Genomic DNA, 23,158 nt, shown 5'->3' on the forward strand with positions numbered 1-23,158 from the left:
CAAATATCGCCACCAAAGGGTCCGGGTCCACCTCCTCCTCCACTATCCTGGCTAAGACCATGAACACTCCCACCCAGAATCTTCCCAATTTTTCACAACCCCAAAACATGTGCGTGTGATTCGCTGGCCCCCGCCCACACCTCTCACACTCACCTGCTACCACCTGAAAGAACCCACTCGTTCTCACCCAAGTCATATGCACCCTGTGCACCACCTTAAACTGTACCAGGCTCATCCTTGCTCAAGAGGAGTTCCCGTTTACCCTTCGCAGTGCCTCACTCCATACTCCCCAATTGATATTCCCTCCCAACTCCGCTTCCCATTTCTCCTTGATCTTCACCCGCTCACCTCCCTGCACCCCCAGCCACGTATATATCCCCAATTCTTCCCTCCTCTTCCACATTCAGAAGCAGCAGTTTCTCCAGCAGGTTGTATCCCTGTAACCTGGGGAAACCCCTCCAGGCCTTTCGCACAAATTCCCTAACCTGCAGATACCTGAACTCACTCCCCCTCGGCAGCTCTACCCTCTCCCTTAGCTCCTCCAGATTGGTGAACCCTTACCTTGACCAGCACCACTTCCCTCCACCTCCTGTATACACTATCCATCCCCCGCGGCTCAAACCCATGATTCTCATACAGTGGCGTTAGCACCAACATCTCTTCAACCCAAAAATGCCTCCTCAACTGATTCTATAATCTTCATTCTGGACTGTACCACCAGGCTCCTTCAATACCTAATCGGAGCCATTGGCAATGCTGCTGTCACCATAGCCCTCAAACTAGACCCCTTACAAGATTCCTCCTCCATCCTAACCCGCTCTACCCCTTCTCAAAGGGAACAGGTTTCTGTCTAGCAGTCTTCAAATAGTTCCTGGTGTTGAAGCAGGTCTCAGAATATGGCAGAGACTGCGTTGTGTGTGTGTTGTCCAATTAGAAATAACAGCGATCTGAAAAACAGGAAGGTAAAAAGGGTTGTGGAATTGTTGTTCGTGTTGCCAGAGCCCACAGGTCATATAAAAGGAGTAAAAGTTTGGCACAAGGATTGGCATGACCCCAAGTGAGAGAGGGTTTGCAGAAGTACCTCATCAGTATCAGGGACTTTGGATGCAATGTGGCTGCTGATGAATGTGACTCACATGCTAAAATGATTGAGGACATAACACAAGAGATGCAAAGACAGATTGCACATTTGTGCAGAAGTAATGCAAGTGCGTGTAACTACTGAAGGGTGCCTTTGATGCATCAACTGATTTAAAGTGAAAATGTTCCCTTTTGAACATTAACAGGTGAAAGATATTTAAGTTATGTTGTCCTATTAAGCCATCCTCAAAATGCTGGGCTCAGAATAAATGCTTGGATATTGCCAAGCAAAAATGATCTGGACTCTAGGGATATGAAGCTCCAAATTCAAATTTAATAATGTACAATAAATGTTGAAGGACTTTTAAGAAACCGTCGCTTTCATTACTCGTGGCAAAAAAAATGTCAAAAAAGTTTTACATATTTGAAAGTAAACGCGTAAAAGAAAGCTTTGTACATTTTCATGTGGGCGTCGCTGACTCGGCCAGCGTTTATTGTGCATTCCTATTGGTCTCGAGATTGGATGAGTGCAACAGCAACAACACAAGAAACTTGCCAAGATCCATGCTCCAGGCACCCCATCCACCACCTTCAACATTCACTCCCACCGCCAACACACAGTGGCAGCAGTGTGTACCATCTGCAAGATGCACTGCAGCAACTCACTAAAGGTGCCTTCGACAGCACCTTCCTGATGCACTATCAATTGACCACAGAAGCGAAGTTGTAGTCCGAAACTGAAGGCTTTAATAGACAAGATGTTTCCCCAGCAGCTCAGGTACAGAAAAGGAATCTGTGGGGAACACACGGGCTCTTCTACCCTGCCTTACAGGGCGGAGCTACCTTACAGCTCTAACCAATGGGTGACTAGTGATACATACCATTGGGCCAATGAGCAGCGAGCCTTCTCCACCAAAGGTGTCTCGGCATTGCTAGTTACCGTAATACCTCTAGTCATACTACCACACTTCCAAACCCCCGACACCACCCAGAAGGGGACAAGAGCAGATGATGCATGGAAATACCATTCAAGACTTGGAACTATATCTTCCTTCTTGGTAACTGGGTCAAAATGAAAATCACTTATGGTCACAAGTAGGCTTCAAACAAAGTTACTGTGAAAAGCCCCTAGTTGCCACATTCCGGCACCTCTTCGGGGAAGCTGGTACGGGAATTGAACCCGCGCTGCTGACCTGCTTTAAAAGCTAGCTATATAGCCCTGTGCTAAACCAGCCCCTTCCCAACAGCATTGCGGATGTACCTACACCACATGGACTGCAGTGGTTCAAGGCAATGGCTTAAAACCACCTTCGTGGGCAATTAGGGATGGGCAATAAATATTACCCTAGCCAGCAATGCCCACACACCATGAACAAATAAGTTACTTCAGGAAACTCTGTACAAACTAACTTGTATGTAGCTTTTACAATAGTGATATTGGGAAGAGAAGCAACTACTCATTTAATATAGCAAGAAAAACAGGATTTAGCCATTTTGACCATCATGCCTGCTCCACCATGGCTGACCTTTTACCTCAGCTACCCTCCCCCCTGCACTATTCACATATCCCTCAATTTCCTCAGTTCCAAATATCTTTTATTGCCCTGTCTTTATATAATCAATTACTGAACATTCACAGCTCACTGGCTGGAGAATTCCAAAGAATGACAACTCGAAGGAATTTCTCATCACCTCAGTTCCAGAGGCTGACATATGTAAATAATAATACTAATAACTTATTGTCACAAGTAGGCTTCAATGCAGTTACTGTGAAAAGCCCCTAGTCACCACGTGTACAGATAATTGCTCCCGTCTTCATGTAGTGTGGACTTCAGTTTTTAGACCTGTATGTCTCTGTACTGAACTTTGCTGCAGGAGTGCGCTATATTGGGTTAGGGGTGGCGAGACTTTGATATTTACTGTAGCTTTCTCAGTGGCCCCAGATTGACTCTCATAAATAACCATGGTCCAATTGACAACTGCCCCATGGTCATTTTATTCTTGCGAGGCTTTAGGTGCGGAGTTGCACAACAATCACAGTCTGAGGATTCAGGGTAAACCATTTCAGACACATATAAGGAGACAGAGTGGTGAGCCTGTGGAATTCATTATCACAGGAAGTAGTTGATGCTAAAACTTTGAATATATTCAAGAGGCAGCTGGATATTGCACTTGGGGAGAATGGGATCAAAGGCTATGGGGAGAAAGCAGGATTAGGCTATTGAGTTGGATAATCAGCCATGACCATGATGAATGGCGGAGCAGGCTCGAAGGGCCAAAAGGCCTCCTCCTGCTCCTATCTTCTATGTATCTATGTATCATCCTCCTGCAATGCTTGCCTGCACAGGTGGGCATGCCTTATAGAGACAGGGGAGGAGGAAAAAAAACATTGTTTAGAGTTTAAGAGTTGGGAGAGTATTGCTATCATTGCAAATGATCACCCAGGCCAACTCATTGTCTCCAATAGCTGTTCTTCCTTTCCTCCTCCAGAGGGCATAATCAAGCTCTTCCCATTTTTGAAAATTGAAAATTACAAATCCAGGTCATTCCACCTTTTAGAATAGTCCATTAGGGTACCAAACAAGTAATCTCAGAGCTAGAAAATACTGGATGAAATTTTCCCAACCAGCCCGCAGTAGGAACCAAAATGTCGGAAACCCGCAAGCATAAAATCTCTCAATAGCAGGTTACATTTCCCTCTGGCAAGTGGCATGGACACCATTTTTACATTCAGCTGCATCTCATGAATGCTCATTATAACAGCTGCCTGCCAGCAACCCATCAGGCCTTCCAATCATGCATCGCGCCAATAGGAATTTACATTGGTGTCCAACCCAATTGCTAATGAGTGGTGTGCAGAAGGCTGTCCTCAGTTCACCAGAGACTTTGGGGTGAGTGCAATATCTTTCTGCCATAGTGCTGTGCTGCTCCTGACACGCTGCACACCACTCTGTTGGGGAAGACCAGTTCCTACCTCCATCTTCATACTGTTCCACTGGACCCATTGACCCTCCTCTGTCACTGAGTCGGATCAGTACTGTGCCTGATTAGCACAGGGGTTTCCTTGTCCCTGGTGTCACACAACAGCGTTTATCTGAACAGCACTGTGCTATGGAACCCATGCTGCCATCGCAAAAATCTGACTGGGAGTGTGAAGCATGGCCATGGGATACGGGTGGGCAGACAATGGCAAGGGGAGCCATGTGGAAGGACTGCAGGGTGATATTGGTCACAACGGCATGCAGAGGGATAAGGAGGTGGGTGAAGAAGATGGAAGGCAGAGGGAAGCTGCACCCGACAAGGCAGCATGAAAACCTCACAACAAAGAGGGTCAAAGGTATACCGCATCTATTACAGGAAGTAAGTGATGGAGACTCCAGATGCAGTGGGTAGAAGTCCAAGTGGGGTGGGTGAATTGAGGAACAGATTCCTCCGGGAGGCGGCTAGCCTTCTCCCTCTGGGTTGCTGACATCCTGCACAGTCTGATGAAGACAGATGGGCCGGAGAGTGATGGGAACGTGCTGGATGTGTAAATATGTTGCTGGGACCTTCAAACCCATCAGCTGAGGGCGAGCGGATGGACAAATCAGCTGCAGGCCCACCAAGTGAGCCAGAGCGGAACTCGTTTGTGCATAATTAAATCGCTTCCAAGCGCACAATCCTGCTATTCTGTTCAGCAGGATAGGCACCACCAGAGCCACCTGCAAGTGCACTTCCCAAATGGGAGAATGCTAGTCTTAATGGGACTCAATTATATCCCTTGGAAAAAAACTCATTTAACACCCTTATACCACCTATTCATTAAAGAAATATATACAAATCACTGCTGAAAAGCAAATGAGAAAATTACAAACCTGCAATAAAGGCCATAAGCGAAGACGCCCACACCAAGGAGCACAGGAATAATGAGACTAATTAATAATGTTTCCATCACAGCAAAATAAAGTGCAATTTTTTCACCAAAATAATTTCGTATTTTCCAGAGAGGCTGGAATTTTAGGTAAGTGTTTGCCCACAAGTTATTAAGCTCTGTCCATCCATCTGGAGGGCCAGTTTGTTTTGTTTCATCTTCAGAAGCCACATATGTTAGATCTAGAAAAGTGAATATATTAATAACAATGAGAAGCAGTTGCTGTTAATAAATAAACTCTTTCAACCCAAAGGTTAACTTGGATTATATGCATCCAATTTTATTTTGAAAAACATGTACACAGATTATTTTAAAAAGAAAATCAATCCTTTTTTATGAAATAAATGGAACAACATGAACCTGGCATTGTTCCCAAATCCAACACTGCAATAATGCATAATGTTGATATGGCAAGTTGAAGTCCAATATGACTTTTCACATATGAAGCTCCTCATCTCAGCAAGCCCCTTGGCTAAAGTGCTAGGTAGCCAGAAGGAATCACTCCACAGGGAAACAAAGTTAAAACAGACCAGAGCAAGCTGAGCAGACAGCTTTTCCCATTTCCGTTATACTTGCTGATCTCCTCGTCTCTCATACACATGAACATTTAGCCCATTGAGCTTGATTCGTCAATCAGCAAGATCACAATAGATCTATTTGTGTTTCTGATTCCACATTTCCATATATACCCAATAACCTTTTGATTCCCTTATCTAACAAGACTATCTACCTCTGCCTTAAAAATATTCAATGACCCCCATCTTCACCACCCGAGGTAGATAGTTCCAATGACACAAATGAAATGAAAATCACTTATTGTCGCAAGTAGGCTTCAAATGAAGTTACTGTGAAAAGCCACATTCTGGTGCCTGTTCGGCACTGAGGGGAAAAAAATACTCATCGCAGTCCTAAAAAGGGCACTGGTAATTTAAAATAGTGCCCCCTAGTTCTGGACTACCCACAAGAGGAAATATAATTTCCACGTCCGTCTGGTCAAGACCGTTCAGGATCTTGTAATCTTCAATTAAGTCACCCCTTCCTCTTCTAAACTCAATGGAAATGAGCCCTGTCCAACCTATCCTCTTAGGACAACCCGCTCTTTCCACAAATTAGTAAACCTAATTTCCGACCCATCTTTGTTCATTTCCCACACCCCACCCCATGCAACAACAGAGTTCAGGAAAAGCTTAGATGGGAAAAGCAATAAAAAACATTTTTAAAAAAGAGTGCAAAGACAGACACTTGACTATCTGAAGAGTAAACATGGGCCTGATGTTCACGGGAAGTGCAAGCAAGCAGGAACCATATTCATATTGATGCAGAACTTATGCATCATAAATTTGCACACACAATGCTTTTCATTAGTCTCTGACAAGAACTATGAAGTTCATTCCATCCTTTCAATGGTCAAAGCTTGTTCAAATTTATAACATCCTTGCAAAATTTATCTGCGAGACCAAATCCAGTATGGATCGGTTTGTAATAAAACCTTTGGCATCAACATCAAATTTGCAGTCCAACAGCGATACGATAAGAGTCTTGCCCTGCACCTATCATTACCAAGGAATATTACATTAAAATGCGCAACTATGACCTGATGAGTGTCTCCAGTATTTCCTGGTCTTATTTCAGAAAAAATTGAAAATCGAATAATTGGATTTCCAAACTTCCTGCAATCAGTCAGTGGGTTTTCTTCTACTCACCACTGTCTTGTAGTGTCAGTTGATTGGAATCTCTACAAATTTTTAAATCGTGCAGTATAAAAGCAGATTTAAATGCCTTCTTCATAAGTAAGTATGGGAGAGCTGGAACTTTTCCTAAAACCTTGCGCGTTGCTGTTGCAAAGATAACAAAATTATTTTAGTAAAATGCACATTAGTTAAAAGCAAAATATTCAACATTATGACTTCTTGCCTTCATCATCACACCTTCCCTAGCTACAAAGGCTGGGGACATATGCTCAAGATTCTCTGGATGCTACTGAGTGACTGGTTCTTAGAAACACTGGGGTGATGTTCACTTCAGGTTTTCCTTCCTCTGTATGAAGAGCCAGTTAGCCTCTGTCAGCTCCTCCATTGCATGACACAGCTGACAATGAATTAATTGTGCACATTATCCAATACAACATTCCAGGAAGATTCCTAATCAGGAGAGCAGAATTGAAACAATTTCCACTGATGCATTACTCTGTAATGAGAGTGACCTTAAATAACATGTTTTATATTACCCCATGTAAACTCCTGGTCCTAATACAAAACCCAAGCTTGAGAGAGGTGCCAAGCTGTGCGCAGGTGTTCAATACAAACACACTTTATCAAGCCAAAGGAGGTAAAAGTCATGATTTCAAAATTTGTAGATGCCAAAAAAAAATCTTGGAAGTGCAGTTAGTAAACAGTGAAGGCAGTAATAGATTTCAAGAAGGTCATCAGATATGTTGGTAAAATGTGTGACTGCACGGCAGATGAAAGTCAATGCAGAGAAAAGTGTAAAGGGACACATTGTGGTAGAAGTTAATAAATAAATATAGTTAATAAAGAAAATGGGATTGTGGGCTTTATAAATTGAAGCAGAGTACAATGGCCAGCAGGTTATGCTAAAGCTGTACAAGAGCAGGAGCTCAGCACCAAACAAGTATTTTATCCAAATTAACATCATCCTGGGGTGACCACTAACCAGAAACCACAATCTACCAGGTCTACACAGAACAAGTGAGAAAACAGTTTCCAATGGCTACTGGGTCAATAACCAGGATGTATGGATTTGAGGCAATTGACACAAAAGGAAGGAAAAATCGTTATGTAATGAATGTTCAGGAGTTGTATTGCAGTATCTGAAACAATGAAGAAAACAGATTTAAAAGTAGCAGTCAAGGGGAATGGTACAAAATACTTCAGAAAAAACTGCAGGAATGAGGAAGATGTGGAGCGTACAACAAATATAATTGCTTTTTAAAGAGCCAGCACTACTTGATGGGCTGAGTGCCTCCTTCTATACTGCACTATTCTATGATTCTTCTAGGGAACATAATCAAGAATTACACCACAGAGATTTTCCTGATTAAATAAAAAGGAGCATTTACATGGCTGACCACTTGCTCTTGCTGCAAAGGAATCATTTCAGAGAAAACAGTCTACTTAAACTGTCCTGGCCTTAAATCGCTGCTTGGCCTTTTGGCTAAGATGGAGGGCAAAATCAGGTATAATGCCTGGATCTGGTATGTCTCTCTTGTGGGGACCCATGAATTGGATTCAATGTGAATCGGTTTTTGGAGCAGGCAAGGAGAAGGATTAGGGGTTTGCCCCTGTCCACACTGCGCTTTGTAACTCTGATCAAGGAACTTTTTAAAAAAAAAACTGACCTGGTCCTGTACAATCACCGTCATCCAGGTTTCAAGACCATCTCTTCCTCAATTATATTAGTCATCTCAAAAAGTGTTCAATTTGCAACAGTAAGCTCACAATTTAATAGCCCCACAGCAACTGGAACAGCATTGATTACAAATGTAAATAAAATAAATTTGATGTCAAGTATAATTTACTAGTTACCTTCTGCATCATCATTTCTAATTTCAATGGCTATGTTTGTGAGGATGTAGTGAACCTACAAAGCAAAACAGTAGAGGTTATTTTAATGGGTTTCCCCCAGATTATTTTTTCCAAATAGAATAGGTTCCTTTTAAAGACACAAAGGAGTCTTTGAAAATGCTGCCCACTTTCCCAAGGCACCGGGTGGTGTAGATGGAGGCAATGGATGGGATGCGGGTTCACATGATGGACCGGGGTTGTGCTTACGGCTCGCTGTAGTTCCTAACAGTATTGGGTTGAGCAGTTGCCACACCAGGCTGTGATGCAGCGAGATGGGGTGCTTTCTATGGTGCATCTGTAAAAGTTGGAGAGTGTCAAATGTGGACATGCCGAATTTCCTTATTTCCTGAGAAAGTATAGGCGCTGTTTTGCTTTCTTGGTCGTAGCGTCGATATGGGCGGACCAGGACAGATTGTTGGTGATGTGCACACCTTGGAATTTGAAGCTGTCAAACACCTCCGCCTTGCACAGTCCAAAAAAGGTGCAGGTTAGGTGGATTGGCTATGCTAAATTGTCATGCCCAAAAGTTAAATTGAGTTATGGGGGAAGTGGGCCAGGTAGGGTGCTCTTTCAGATCGCCAGTGCAGAAGCAATGGGCAAAATGACCTCCTTCTGCATTGTAGGAGTTCTATGATCTAACCAGCTCGCTCCCATTCATGCCCGACCTGGCCACTAGATTGTGTCCCTAAACTCATGTGGCCTTTGTACTCTACATCACATTTTGCACAAAGCCCTGTTAACTCATTATAGAACACAATATTTAAATCCTGCATAGATTTGAGCTGTGCTTCAGACTGCCCAAATGTATTTCATGCAGGGCTATGGTGCATCTTGTGTTTCCATAAAAACGGATTAGTACGAATTTATTAGCAAAAATATAAAAGGCTAACATAACATCAGAACAACACACAGTATTAACATTTGTGCGTTCCAAATTAAGGTCAGTTTAAAATTACAATCTTCACCAAGCAGCAGTCTGGTTTGCACGAGGTTCATCAACATCTGCAATTTGATCAATATGGCATTCAGATGAAACATTTGACATTAACAATCTGAAATTCACTCCTACACCTCCAAGAATAACAAAATTCTGTAATTACAAGTAGAGATCTGATGGCAGGGCGAAAAAAAGTTGCTTGGTTTTCAATTCCTCGGAACAGATGCCTTTTGTTATGTTCATAATGTGCACTGATAAAGTTGACCTCAACTTCGGTCGCGAAACGAGTCATGAATCTTTCAAAACGGCAAGGCAATTTCACATCTACGCCCTTGAATAAAACAAAAGTGAAGTCAATTAGTGATTTGACTTCCTGTCATCTGCAAGGCATGCTTCTTTGCTGTTGTTTTTGGTGCAAAATTATGGTCAGGACTATAAATTGTTGACTTTCAATTCAACATCAGTGCAATTTAGCTACAAATAATTAAAGTTCACCGTGCAATAAACTCAAGAAATACATCTTTTTATCTCCACAAAGAGAATTCATCCAATAATCCACTTAATAATGGTTAGAATGTTGTGCCCTCTGGCTCATAAAAGATATCCAACTCAAGAGGAGTCCAATCCCATATTCTAGGCAGCAAATGGAGGCTTGGCCATCCCCATCATTGTCCTTTGGATATGCTGGCCTATCCATCAAAAGATCCAATTAAGAGAAGTATTTAGCTTTAAAAAAAGGTACACCAGTTAGAATGGGAGCTCTTTTTAAAGCATGATGGGAAATGTAGGCAATGTTTAGACACAATGAAGAACCATAAGCCATAATATGTAATCACCTTCACATGATGGGCAGGCAAATGTTAGGGTGTTAAGAGCACAAATTGGGAGGCATTCCCAGCCTCCTAGTGAAATAACAGGGAATATTTATAGCCTGTTTACTGCTCACTTTAGGTATGCAAGGCAGTATAGTGAAATATGATAACTAAAAAGTTACAAATATGTTCTAGCCTTTGTATCAGAGAGACACCCTGTCACACCACGCTGTCTCTCCCTTGCATGCTTATCAATAAAAGTCTTTGCTACTGAAACTCAGACTGGAATGGTCGTAACTTTTACCACAACACACGCTAGAATCCTTAGCTAGTTTAGAAATTATATTTTGGTTCTTTGCACTTCAACACCAACTCAACACTTAAGGCTAAACTTCACAATCTGCAGTGTGCCCTCTGGTCCATGAGAAGTAAAATACTCCAGATGTTGGAAATTTAAAACAAACACAATGCATCTCAGCAAGGCAGGTAGCACCTGTGGACAGCACAATCCAGAGAGAGATTCCAGTCTGGAGTGCAGGTCCATTATAGATGAAGAACAGCAGCTGGAATTCTCTTGGGAGACCAATGGCGCAATTGTCCAGAAGAATTTCAGTGGTAGTGAGGGGAATTGCCTCGAGCTTCCCAGCGCTGGGCCTAGCGAGGCCGGCAACACAATTCAACATTAATTGGTCCACTTAACGAGGCCTCACGAGCTTGTCGTCACAAATGAAGGCTCGCCAGCTGATTCGCTGGCAACCGCCCCCCCCACCCCGTTTCAAACGCGAGTAGCGACTGCCTTACTGACTGACCCATCCCTCCACTGCCTACATGTCCGTTCTCTCCGCAGGTCCTCCAACCGACGGCGTGGGCCCATTCCAGGTGGCCCCCCTATCCTGACTCTGAAGAGAACACCTCGGAGGGGACCTCCGTAGATGCAACCGTAGTCGTTGCACAGATATCATCCCCACCCCCACCAGTGCAGACACACACACACCTCCATGGGGCATGTTAGGGTACAGGCCTCTGGGGCACAATCTGGAGAGCACTACACTATTGCTAATGATGCACATCAGGTGGAGACAGGAACCCTCTGGCGAGACAGCAGTCGGAGGGCTGCTGGATCCCAGGATCCAGCTGGCTCCCAGCCAGATGCCAAGCCTCTGGAGTTACCCGGAGCTGATGGAGACGATAGGAACCAGCCTGGATGTTCAGAGGGAAATGTCAGCATCACTCCAGCAGATCCATAGCCGCTTGGAGGAGCCACAGAGGCTAAAGGAGCAGGAGATGGCGCCGGAAATGAGTGGCACCAAGGCCAACATTGCCAGGGTGGTGACCGCAGTGGAGAGCCTGATGCACAGTCGGCACCATTAGTGAAGGTGCCCAAGTCATCGCGCAGTTGGTGACGGCTATGGCGGAGGATCTCGGCAGAATGTCTGACTCGCTGGGGGATGTCACCCAGTACCAGGCTGACCTTGATGAGGTTCTGTGGGACATGTCCTGCTCTCAGATGGGAATGGCAGAGGTGCTGCGGAGTTTGATGCAGTCGCAGGTGGGCGTGGCTCTAGCACTGTAGAGCATTGGGCATGGGGTTTGTACAACACATTAAAACACCTTTTCACAAAGCCATTATGATGCCTCTGTCACTTCCTTCTGCAATGTGGGCCAACCCCCGGGCCCTTCATCCATCTTTCCAGGTATCCCTCCCACCCCTCTCCATGGTTGCCCACCCCTGCAGAGGGTCCCCCAACTCCACTTGAGCACTGGTGTGGCAAGCCCAGCCCCCCCAGGGTCTTTGCCTGTCCAACCGCCCGCAGGAGGAGGCAATGCTGACAATACATGCCACCCAGGCTGACACCATATGGGTGGCGTCTGTGGAGGAGTCCCGGGTCAAAATGTCCAAGGCCTAAGGTACGGCTGGTGGCTGAGGCACAGGACAGGGCAGCTAGGTCACAGGCAGCCATGTACCAGAGCAACATTGACATTGCGTTGCAATGTGCAGCAGCAGTCTCAACGGGCCATGGTTAGGGCATGGAGAGCATTGGCTTGGCACTGGCTGACCTGAAGTAGCCCCAGAGGGATGGGGCTCCGAGCATGGCAACCCTGGGTCGAGCCGAGATCAGGCCTCCAGGACTGACGACAGAGTCCCCAGACATTTCTCCAGCCTCACCCCCATAGCCCGGAGGCCTTCAGGCACCCGAGGGAGAAGGGAGCACGGTCACCACTAAACATGTTCACTAACGTTCCGATCTGCCTCAGCCCTCTGTCCGCAAAGTGTGATGGATAGGCTGGACCAGGTGCTCAGGGTGTGCTGCCTAGCACGCATGCAGGGATCACCCGGGCAGACAGTGGAATGTGACACTGGGGCAGGAGTCATAAGTCAGGCATTGCGAAGTACCAGAGCTCATCACAGAGGGAGGAGCGATCCAGTGCATCGAGGATGGGGAGGCATCGCTTGATGACAACCGTCCGCTGCATGGGCATCATTGTAGCGGTTCTCTGCTGGTTTGAGGCCTCTGGATAGATGTCAGCCACGACCGGAAGGGATAATTCTGCCCCCCCCCCCCCCCAAGAACCAACCCGGCAACTAAGGGTTCGCCTCCAAGGAACCATCAAGTACGCCAATATGATTGAGTCATGCACACAGCCTGGGTATCAGGCCTGCATTCAGTGGTCACATACAAACTACTCATTTGAGTGAGTGGAAGCCCTTCCAGTTAATGGCTTATCACCCTCATGCGCCGGTGTCTGCACCACAGGGGGGCATATGTCTCAGATCACTCCCCAGACCCTGGCAGCGATGGTGGAAATTCCCTCTGCTTGGGCAACTTGGTGGACCGGTCCACGCTGAAGGTGGCAAAAAATTCAGGGCTACCATCACTTTGACGGCCACCCGGAGCAAGTGTTCTCCCCCCCCCATACTCCCACTACTCCAAATAAGCCATGATCCGACATAGATGTCGCTTGGTCCCCCCAGGTCCCTGTATGACAGGCGCTGCCGGTATACACAAGGCCCAATAGGACGCCGCCGTCCTACCTCATCCTCGATGGCCGACCAGCTGGCCCCTGGTTCTCTGGGGTAGGCTCGTGTTCTACAGGGTCCTCCCGAGCAGCTCCTGCTCATCAGCCTGGAGTGCATCCGCCAGGGCTGCGGCAGCCATGCAGATGCTAACCATACCCTGCTGTACACCAAAATCAATTGTTTGCAGAGGGTTAGCATGAGTACTCCCGTGCCCACCCAGGTCCAACAGGCTACCCTGCAGCCCATGCCCCACATGTCCCATCTGCCCTCCCAATCCTGGGCCCACTGCCCTGGCGTTTCCCCACGACACCTCTCACCCTGCACCGCAGCCCTATCTCCATCAGCGCCCATCACCTGCGGCCTCCTGCCCACATCACTGGCTCCAGTCCTGTGCCCTCCAGTGGGTTCCCTCCTTGGGTGGGACACATGCTACCCTGCCAGCAGGGTGCAACCTGGTTGCGTGTAGGGGGCATCACGTGCCACTGGCTGGCACACTGCAAACAAAGCTGGCTGCCCGTTGGGACCATAGCTGCAGTGTGTCGTGGGTTCTCTGTCCAGTGGCAGGGTGAATGGGTGCAGGATTGCAGTGGGCAGGCAGGGTCTGGTGCTCCTGCAGGAGTGCAGTGGGTTGGTTGGGCATCTGCCAGCGAGTGTGGTAAGTTCGCCTGGTCACCGCCCATCCCCCCCCCTTGCTGACGCACCCCTAGCCAGCAGCACAACTGGAAGCCGACAGTTGCACATTTGGAAAGTTACACCACGATGCCCAGTCCCCATTTTAAAAAGCACAAGTGAACCTCACCATCGTCACTTCTGCCTGGCAGAGGTGAAGCATCGCAGGGGGCCCATTAATGAGATGCTTACGCTGTTATTGGACAATTTTCAGGCTTATGCCGCCACGTGGCATGAAACAGATTCATGCCACTAATGGAGGTGCCGGAATATGGCATTCCACTGGGCTCCCGGTGCAGACTTGGATTTTTGGTTGACGTTGTTTTCTCCGTCAGATCATAGTTCCAGTATAGGCCAGAGAACCCCACCCCATGTATTCCCACCAGTATTTGTACTTGCATTGGGGGTGCTAAAGCAAGTCAACACTCCACCGGCGGGAATTGAGAGCAATTCCCAGCCCAGGGGCATTGATATCACTGGGATTGGAGTTAACACGAAGAAACACGACCAGCCTGATAACTGGAGCTCTTTATAAGCACTCCACTGATCACACATTTCACTGCACCTACAGAAATGGCTCACAGAAGATCTGCCGTCCAAATTCAGGAGTCTGAGGTGGACCCATGAAGTGAGAGGAGGGACACCTTCTTGCCCAGGGTGGGCCGCAGAAAAGCCCTCCCTCATGAACAGTGCCTGGGAGGAGATGACACAGGCAGTCAGTGCTGCCAGTCTCACCAGGAGACAGCTGGTGATCCTGAGGAGTGGGGCTCACTGGTGAGGCCTCTGCCCGAGATGGAGAGAATCAGACAGGGTTCCAAAGGCCACTGTTTAGGTGTCCATTGGTTGGGGTAAACTCTGCTAATCCCCTGCTTCCTCTGCAGTGGAGGCAATGCTTCCCCTTGATAGACTCATAGGATTTACAGTGCAGAAGGAGGCCATTCAGCCCATTGAGTCTGCACCAGCCCTTGGAAAGAGCACCCAAGACAAGCCCACACCTCCACCCTATTCCCACAACCCAGTAACCCCACTTAACCTTTTGTGGACACAAAGGGCAATGGAGCATGGCCAATCCACCCAGAGGAAACTCATGCAGACACGGGGAGAACATGCAGACTCCGCACAGACAGTGACCCAGTGGGGAGTCAAACCTGGGACCCTGGAGCTGTGAAGCAACTGTGCTACCACGCTGCCCTACCCCTGGCAGTGACCCCGCCCCAGAAAGCTCGACACTGAGGCTTTTTAGAGGAGTTTTTGTAGCTTCCCACTCCCCTCTGCAGTCATGGCGACCAGGCCCCACTTGCATCAATTTGTGCCCACGAAACAAGAGGGGTGGAACATCATGAATGGGTGGAAAGTGAAGTATCCAAGCCATTAATTATATTAAAATCCCTGCAAATGACGGTACTGAAGGGCAGAGACCTAGAGATCACCTCCAGCGAAGGACCAGACATGGCATCGGAATCAGTGTTGGGGCCGCAAAACAGATTTCTTTTCATTTTAACACAATTCTGCGTCCGATCGCAATTTCTTGCTTCTGGTGGCTCGAAGCCCAGCATGTGTTTTTTAAGGAAAGAACAGAACAAAGGAAGAGGAAGGTGAGAGGGAGAAATTCCAAACAGAATGACCTGTAAATTGCTTAGGGGAGGAAAAAAAAGAGGCAAAAAAGAGAAATCAAAGGCATGAAAGGTGTTAAAATATCTGCCCCCATGCCCAATTCCTGGACTGTAGAGCAGTATACCACTGAAGTACACAGGTAGTAGAACAGATACAGACCTCAACTTCAACTGCAAGCAAATCACCAGGCAATTCTGGACAAGGTGAAAATAGATAAGTCCCCGGGGCCGGATGGGATTTATCCTAGGATTCTCTGGGAAGCCAGGGAAGAGATTGCTGAGCCTTTGGCTTTGATTTTTAGGTCATCATTGGCTACAGGAATAGTGCCAGAGGACTGGAGGATAGCAAATGTGGTCCCTTTGTTCAAGAAGGGGAGTAGAGATAACCCCGGTAACTATAGGCCGGTGAGCCTAACGTCTGTGGTGGGTAAAGTCTTGGAGAGGATTATAAAAGATACGATTTATAATCATCTAGATAGGAATAATATGATTAGGGACAGTCAGCATGGTTTTGTGAAGGGTAGGTCATGCCTCACAAACCTTATCGAGTTCTTTGAGAAGGTGACTGAACAGGTAGACGAGGGTAGAGCAGTTGATGTGGTGTATATGGATTTCAGTAAAGCGTTTGATAAGGTTCCCCACGGTCGTCTATTGCAGAAAATACGGAGGCTGGGGATTGAGGGTGATTTAGAGATGTGGATCAGAAATTGGCTAGTTGAAAGAAGACAGAGAGTGGTGGTTGATGGGAAATGTTCAGAATGGAGTTCAGTTACGAGTGGCGTACCACAAGGATCTGTTCTGGGGCCGTTGCTGTTTGTCATTTTTATAAATGACCTAGAGGAGGGCGCAGAAGGATGGGTGAGTAAATTTGCAGACGACACTAAAGTCGGTGGAGTTGTAGACAGTGCGGAAGGATGTTGCAGGTTACAGAGGGACATAGATAGGCTGCAGAGCTGGGCTGAGAGGTGGCAAATGGAGTTTAATGTGGAGAAGTGTGAGGTGATTCACTTTGGAAAGAATAACAGAAATGCGGAATATTTGGCTAATGGTAAAATTCTTGGTAGTGTGGATGAGCAGAGGGATCTCGGTGTCCATGTACATAGATCCCTGAAAGTTGCCACCCAGGTTGATAGGGTTGTGAAGAAGGCCTATGGTGTGTTGGCCTTTATTGGTAGAGGGATTGAGTTCCGGAGCCATGAGGTCATGTTGCAGTTGTACAAAACTCTAGTACGGCCGCATTTGGAGTATTGCGTACAGTTCTGGTCGCCTCATTATAGGAAGGACGTGGAAGCTTTGGAACGGGTGCAGAGGAGATTTACCAGGATGTTGCCTGGTATGGAGGGAAAATCTTATGAGGAAAGGCTGATGGACTTGAGGTTGTTTTCGTTAGAGAGAAGAAGGTTAAGAGGTGACTTAATAGAGGCATACAAAATGATCAGAGGGTTAGATAGGGTGGACAGCGAGAGCCTTCTCCCGCGGATGGAGGTGGCTAGCACGAGGGGACATAGCCTTAAATTGAGGGGTAATAGATATAGGACAGAGGTCAGAGGTGGGTTTTTTACGCAAAGAGTGGTGAGGCCGTGGAATGCCCTACCTGCAACAGTAGTGAACATGCCAACATTGAGGGCATTTAAAAATTTATTGGATAAGCATATGGATGATAAGGGCATAGTGTAGGTTAGATGGCCTTTAGATTTTTTCCATGTTGGTGCAACATCGAGGGCCGAAGGGCCTGTACTGCGCTGTATCGTTCTATGTTCTATGAATACAGACGATGGTGAGTTTCTGATTGCTGAACGTATATTAGACAAGACTGAGAAGGTGGCCAGTTCAAAAACATAAGAAACATATGGAATGGAAAGTATGGAAGAAAGAGGAGAGACTTGGAACTGTGTACAAGACAGGTAAACCCCAAAACAAGGAAAACCTCTAACATGGTGAAAGAACCCAGCACATTTATGGAGCAGCGGACCCATGGAAGATTACACACACAAACCCGGGGGAGGAGAAGAAGGAGTTCTCCTTCAAGTACACAAGGTATATATACGCATAGACTTCCTTGCAGTGGGGAAAATGATGCTTCCAGGGATACTAAAAGCAGAATACTAATCTCCAAACCCGCTCCACACTACATGCATGGATGATTGGGAGTGCTCAGCACTCCCACACGTGCCACGTGCCACCCCCCCCCCCCCCCCCCCCCCCATGGGAGGTTCGACACTGCCCTCCTTGCCGACAAGCTGCTCCTCCCCCTTGGAGAAAATATCACACGCCATAGGTGTCATAATATACACCAGTATATCATGGCGCAGACACACACACAGGGACCAATCAACATGTACAAACACCGCAGCCAATCACCAGTTAGAATACACACTATAAAAGGCAGAGGGCACCACGGTTCCTGCTCGTTCTGGGTGCTGCCTCTCAGTAGAACAAGAACTCATCCAGCCCAGCACCGGCTCACACCACGTGCCGAGAGAATCAACTGGTTCTGACTAGGCTTAGGTCTCTCGTTTAAGTTAGCATCATTTAGACCCACAGTCATCGCGTGTTAGTTAGAAGTTAGTTAATAAAACTGAGTTGAACCTTCATCAGTGTTGGAAGTGTCTGTTCATCTCTCAAGTCCACACTAGCCAACACTTCAATAGGCTGGTAGATTAGCAATAACCAGAATGGGGAGATTTCGCCTTCCACATTCTGGGAGGCACTAAATGCTGAGGTCAGGGATCAGGTTATTGCCTATAAAGCATGGAGAGATAGGGACGAAAGGGCGGCTAGGCAACAGCTTTTGGACGTCATACTGGAGTTAGACCGACGATACACCACAGCCCTAACCAGAAAGCTTCTGACAGAGAGGAAAAAGCTGCAAAATGGACTTTTGACCTGCTCTCCATGAGGACAGCAGTACACCAACTCCACCTGACACAGTGGACCTTCTCCGAATACACGACAAAGTCAGCCGCCTGCTGACTCACCAGCTGAGGAAGTAGGCGACCAAAACGATTCCTCGCAAACTTCTATACAATTATTTGCGCCGGCACTGGCCCCGCACCAGAAGATGTTCACACTCGCTGGCGAGGGGCACGTGAGCACAAGCCTCAATCCCACTGACACCCAAGAAAAAGTCTGGCAGAATGCGGGTCCTACAGACCCATCTCTCTGCTCAATGTAGGTGCAGAAATGCTGGCCAAAAATCTTTTTAATAAATATTTTTTAATCAAGGCATTTTGTATATACATTGAACACAACCAGAACGAGAACAAAGAGGGAACCTCAACAAACCAACCACCACACACCCCACCTCCCCCAACACACTCCCCACCGTTCCCCTCCACCCATCCTGCCTCCCCATTAAGCCCTTTATACCTCCCCTGCTGACATCTTAACTGTCCTTGAAGTCGATAAACGCCTTCCACCTCCAGGCAAACGCAACCACTGACCCTCTCAAGGCGAACTCGAAAACTTTTCCATTGAAGGAACTCCGCCAGGTCACTCACCCACACTCCCAGCCCAGAGTCCCTCAACTCCAACAAGATTAATCTCTGGGCTACCAGGGAGGCAAAAGCAAAGACATCAGCCTCTTTTGCCGCCCCGGACTCCCATGTCTTGCGACAGTCGGAACATCGCCACTTATGGACTTGGGGCCACTATCGCCTTCAGCAACTCGGACATTACTTCCACGAACACCTGCCAGAACCCCTCCAGCTTTGTACATGCCAAAAACATGTCAACATGGTTTGCATGCCTCCCCACGCACCACCCACACCTGCCCTCCACCCCCTTAAATGTACCTGCTCATCCTGGCCACTGTCATATACGCCCTATGCACTACCTTGAATTGAATAAGACTAAGTCTAACCCACAGGGAAGATGAGTTTACCCTGACCAAAGCCTCCTCCCACAGTCCAGCCTCCATTCCCCCCACCTCTCCCCCCTCCAGTTCCTCCTCCCACTTAATCCAGGCTCCCTCCCAGTCCATTAACTCCCTGTAAATTTCGGATACCTTACACTCCCCAACTCCTGCTTTGATACCACCGTATCCTGCATCTGGAGGAGGCAGGTCGGGAAAGGAAGGCACCTGCTTCCTCACATAACCCACACCTGGAAGTACCGGAACCCCTGGAAGTACCAGAACCCATTTCCGCTGAGCAGCTAAAATTTCTCAACTCGAGAAGCTGCCCCCGCCCAGGTCCCCAAACCGCTCGATCCCCACCCACCGCCACCCTTGAAACTCTGCATCTCAGGCCCGCGGTGCAAATCCATGATTTCCGCAGATCGATGCCCACACCAAAGCTCCCCCAACACTTTCTGGATCGCCTGGCTTTGGGTCTCCAGCCTTTTCACCAGCAGATCGATCCCCACCTTTAGGAGGTTCCACCACCTTGACCAGGTCCTCTTTGGCTTCCCTCTGCTGCTGGCTAAACTTGTTGAGGAAGTCAACCAGCTGTTCTATTGACCATTAGGCTGGTAGAGTCGACCGTTTACCCTCCGCCATCTTCCTCTGTGTCGCACAAAGAGGTTCTTGCTCCAGCAGCTCCTTCCTTCTCAACCACTTCTGGTCCATGAATCCACCATTGACTCTACCAGTGGAGTATAAAACTTTCCTCAACCACAACATCCGCCCAGTACACAGGGAGAAGGAGCAAAAAAAAAAGACACCGAGCGGACGCTGCCATATGTGGAAGTCTGGCCAACAATCCTAGCCAGGTGACTGGAGAACTGCGTACCAGAGGTGCACGCAGAGGAACAGATGGGCTCTGATAAGGGTAGGCAGCTAACATCAGGCACCTGCTAAACATGATAATGACCACATCCAGGGAGAGAACCTTGGGTGATCATCTCCCTGGACACAGAAAAGGCCTTTGACAGAGTAGGCTAGAAGCACCTCCCCGAGGTACTGGGCAGTTTGGGCTCTGGACAGGGTTCATGGCACGGGCAAAATTTCTGTACAGCGTTCCCATGGCAAGTGTGCAGACGAACACCACCAGCTTTAAATACTTCCAGCTGCACAGGGGCACAAGGCAGTGATGCTCGCTGTCTCAGCTTGTATTCTCACTGGCAATTGAGCAACGAGTGATCGCACAGAGCAGCGAGAAACTGGAAGGGGATCTAGACGGGAGTCAGAGAACACAGTGTCATTTTATGCGGATGACATGCTCCTCTACGTCGCAGACCCCCAAAGCAGCATGGAAGAGATCATGGTGCTCCTGAAAGAGTTTGGAGCCTTCACTCGGGCTACTAACTCAACTTGAGCAAAAGTGAAATCTTCCCGATGAACCCTCAAGGGAGAGGGGGAGGGACACCATTCAAATGGGACCCAAATTGCGCTACCTCAGAACACTGATCCACAAATAGAAAAATGAAAAATGGTACACAGATGGCAGCACGGTAGCACAGTGTTTAGCATTATTGCTTCACAGCGCCAGGGTCCCAGATTCGATTCCCGGCTTGGGGCACTGTCTGTGCAGAGTCTGCACATTCTCCCGGTTTCCTCCCACAAGTCCCAAAAGATGTGCTTTAGGCGAATCGGACATCTGAATTCTCCCTCAGTGTCCCCGAGCAGGTGCCAGAATGTGGCGACTTGGGGATTTTCACAGTAACTTCATTGCAGTGTTAACGCAAGCCTACTTGTGACAATAAAGACTATTATTATTATTGACAAGTCTGCTAGAGGAAGTAAAGAATTCCCCCTACCAGGGAGGCCTGGCCCTCCCATACCTGCAATGGGCAGCCTCGGCAGAAAGAGCGAGGGAATGGGAAAATGAGCCAGAAATAGAATTGGTACGAATGGAGGAGAGTTCCTGCAGAGGGATGTCCCCTGGGCCATGTCTACAGCAGCGCTCACATCCCCACCAGTCAAGCACTCAACAAGCCAAGTGGGTAATAGCCATGCTGCGGACGGAGAACCAGCTAAGTCAACTCTTTGGTCTGACCAAATGACCACTATGGTGCCCATCTGCACAATCACAGGTTTGCACCAGCCACAATGGGCTCCACCTTTAAAACATGGAGGCAGGACCGGGGGAAGGGGAAGGCAACACCGACAGCGAATGACTTCTAGACATTAGACTGACAAAGCTAGAAGAAAGTAGAGAGGCTTCAACTGACCAGGGGGAACCAGTTATCACACATGCAAGTCAAAAAAACTTCCTCAGTCAGGAAACACGGCATACCCACACACCAGGCCACTCATTATTACAGCAACAATTGGACGAGGGTGACTCGGGGGTTTGGGAAACCGTACGGGCGACTGTTGGGAAAGGCACGCTCCCCACTGGACGAGACAAGAGAAAAATGGGAAGAGCTTGGGATTGAAATAGGATGGGGATTCTGGAGGGAAGCACTGAACAGGGTCAACTCCATCTCCACATGTGCAAGGCAGCAAAAGGTGGTATACAGAGCGCACCTAACCAGAACCCGAATGAGCAGGTTCTTCTCAGAGGTGAAGGACAAATGTGAATGTTTCTAGGGAGGCGCAATCAACCACACCCCCATGTTCTGGGTTGCCCCAGGCTGGTCAACTTCTGGACAGCCTTCTTCAAGACAATGTCCAAGGCTGTGTGGGTGAGGGTAGCGCAGTGCCCAAAAGTGACAGTCTTCAGGGTATCAGACCAACCATCACTCTTTATGGGGGAGGTGGGCCGACGCCCTTGCCTCCTTAATCAACCGGAGAATCCTGTTCGGCTGGCGATTAGAGGCACCACCTAAAGCTGCAGACTGGCTGGCCGACCCGTCAGAATTTATATAAAATGGAGAAAATCAAATTTGCCATCTGGAGGTCAGATGAGGGATTCCACAAGATGTGGAAGCCATTCTCTAACCTGTTCCAGAACCTGTTTGCAGCCAACAGCCAATAGAGCAGAGAAGAGGAGAAGGGAGGGGATGGGGACCCGGGGGAACCCCCCTCCCCCACACAGAGACCATAAGCACCAATGAAACGGAAGAGGGGAGGGTTGAAAAAGTGGCTGGACCTCTGGTGGTGACTATGAGGGAGTAGGTCGCGTATTTGGTGGCTCCCGCTCTGGCTGGACTTTTGGACCTTTCTCCCCCCCCCCCCCCCCCCCCCCGGACATTTTTGCGTGCTGGATTTGAAGGCAAAGTCAATTTGGCACTGGTTCCTCACAGTAGTGTATGGAACGAAGAACCCCGCATCGAAAAGGGAGAAATAATAAGACAAGCAAGGGCTAGGTGGAGGCTGTGGCAGAAGGCAATCTGGCCGATGTTTGGACCCCAGCTGTGGTGGTCCAACCATCAATGGAGAAGTTGATGCAGGTCATTCAGGGGGGCTTCGCTAGGCAGAAACAGGACTGTCTTGATCCGATAAAGGAATCGATCGGCTGGATGCCCAGGATTGGATGATCCAGAAGCTGGAGAAAGTGCTGGCGGACCAGGAGGAGCACGAAACGGTGGTTGAGCTGGAGGTTGGGATGCTGAAGAATCAGCAAAAGAGGCTGCCGGAGAAGGCAGAAGATCTGGAGAATAGAGCTCACCGGCAGAACTTAAGAACTGTCGCGGAGGGGGCTGAGGGGTC

The 23,158-nt window shown here is 47.9% G+C and overlaps 1 protein-coding gene across 3 annotated transcripts in view; it reads right to left on the bottom strand.

Moving 5' to 3' along the window:
• LOC119977670 (anoctamin-7-like) overlaps window positions 1-23,158 on the bottom strand; it is a 159,428-nt gene that overhangs the window by 89,157 nt on the left and 47,113 nt on the right. For all 3 annotated transcript variants that reach the window (XM_038818849.1, XM_038818847.1, XM_038818848.1), the window contains 4 exons: window positions 9,675-9,842; window positions 8,536-8,590; window positions 6,694-6,825; window positions 4,935-5,172 (listed from right to left, as the gene is read on the bottom strand). In XM_038818849.1, the coding sequence (XP_038674777.1) occupies window positions 4,935-5,172; window positions 6,694-6,825; window positions 8,536-8,590; window positions 9,675-9,803 (554 nt within the window). In that variant the 5' untranslated portion in view covers window positions 9,804-9,842. The remainder of the gene's footprint in view (window positions 1-4,934; window positions 5,173-6,693; window positions 6,826-8,535; window positions 8,591-9,674; window positions 9,843-23,158) is intronic.

This window comes from Scyliorhinus canicula, chromosome 14 (assembly GCF_902713615.1).
Source record: "Scyliorhinus canicula chromosome 14, sScyCan1.1, whole genome shotgun sequence".
In the NCBI taxonomy this organism is placed as follows: domain Eukaryota; kingdom Metazoa; phylum Chordata; class Chondrichthyes; order Carcharhiniformes; family Scyliorhinidae; genus Scyliorhinus; species Scyliorhinus canicula.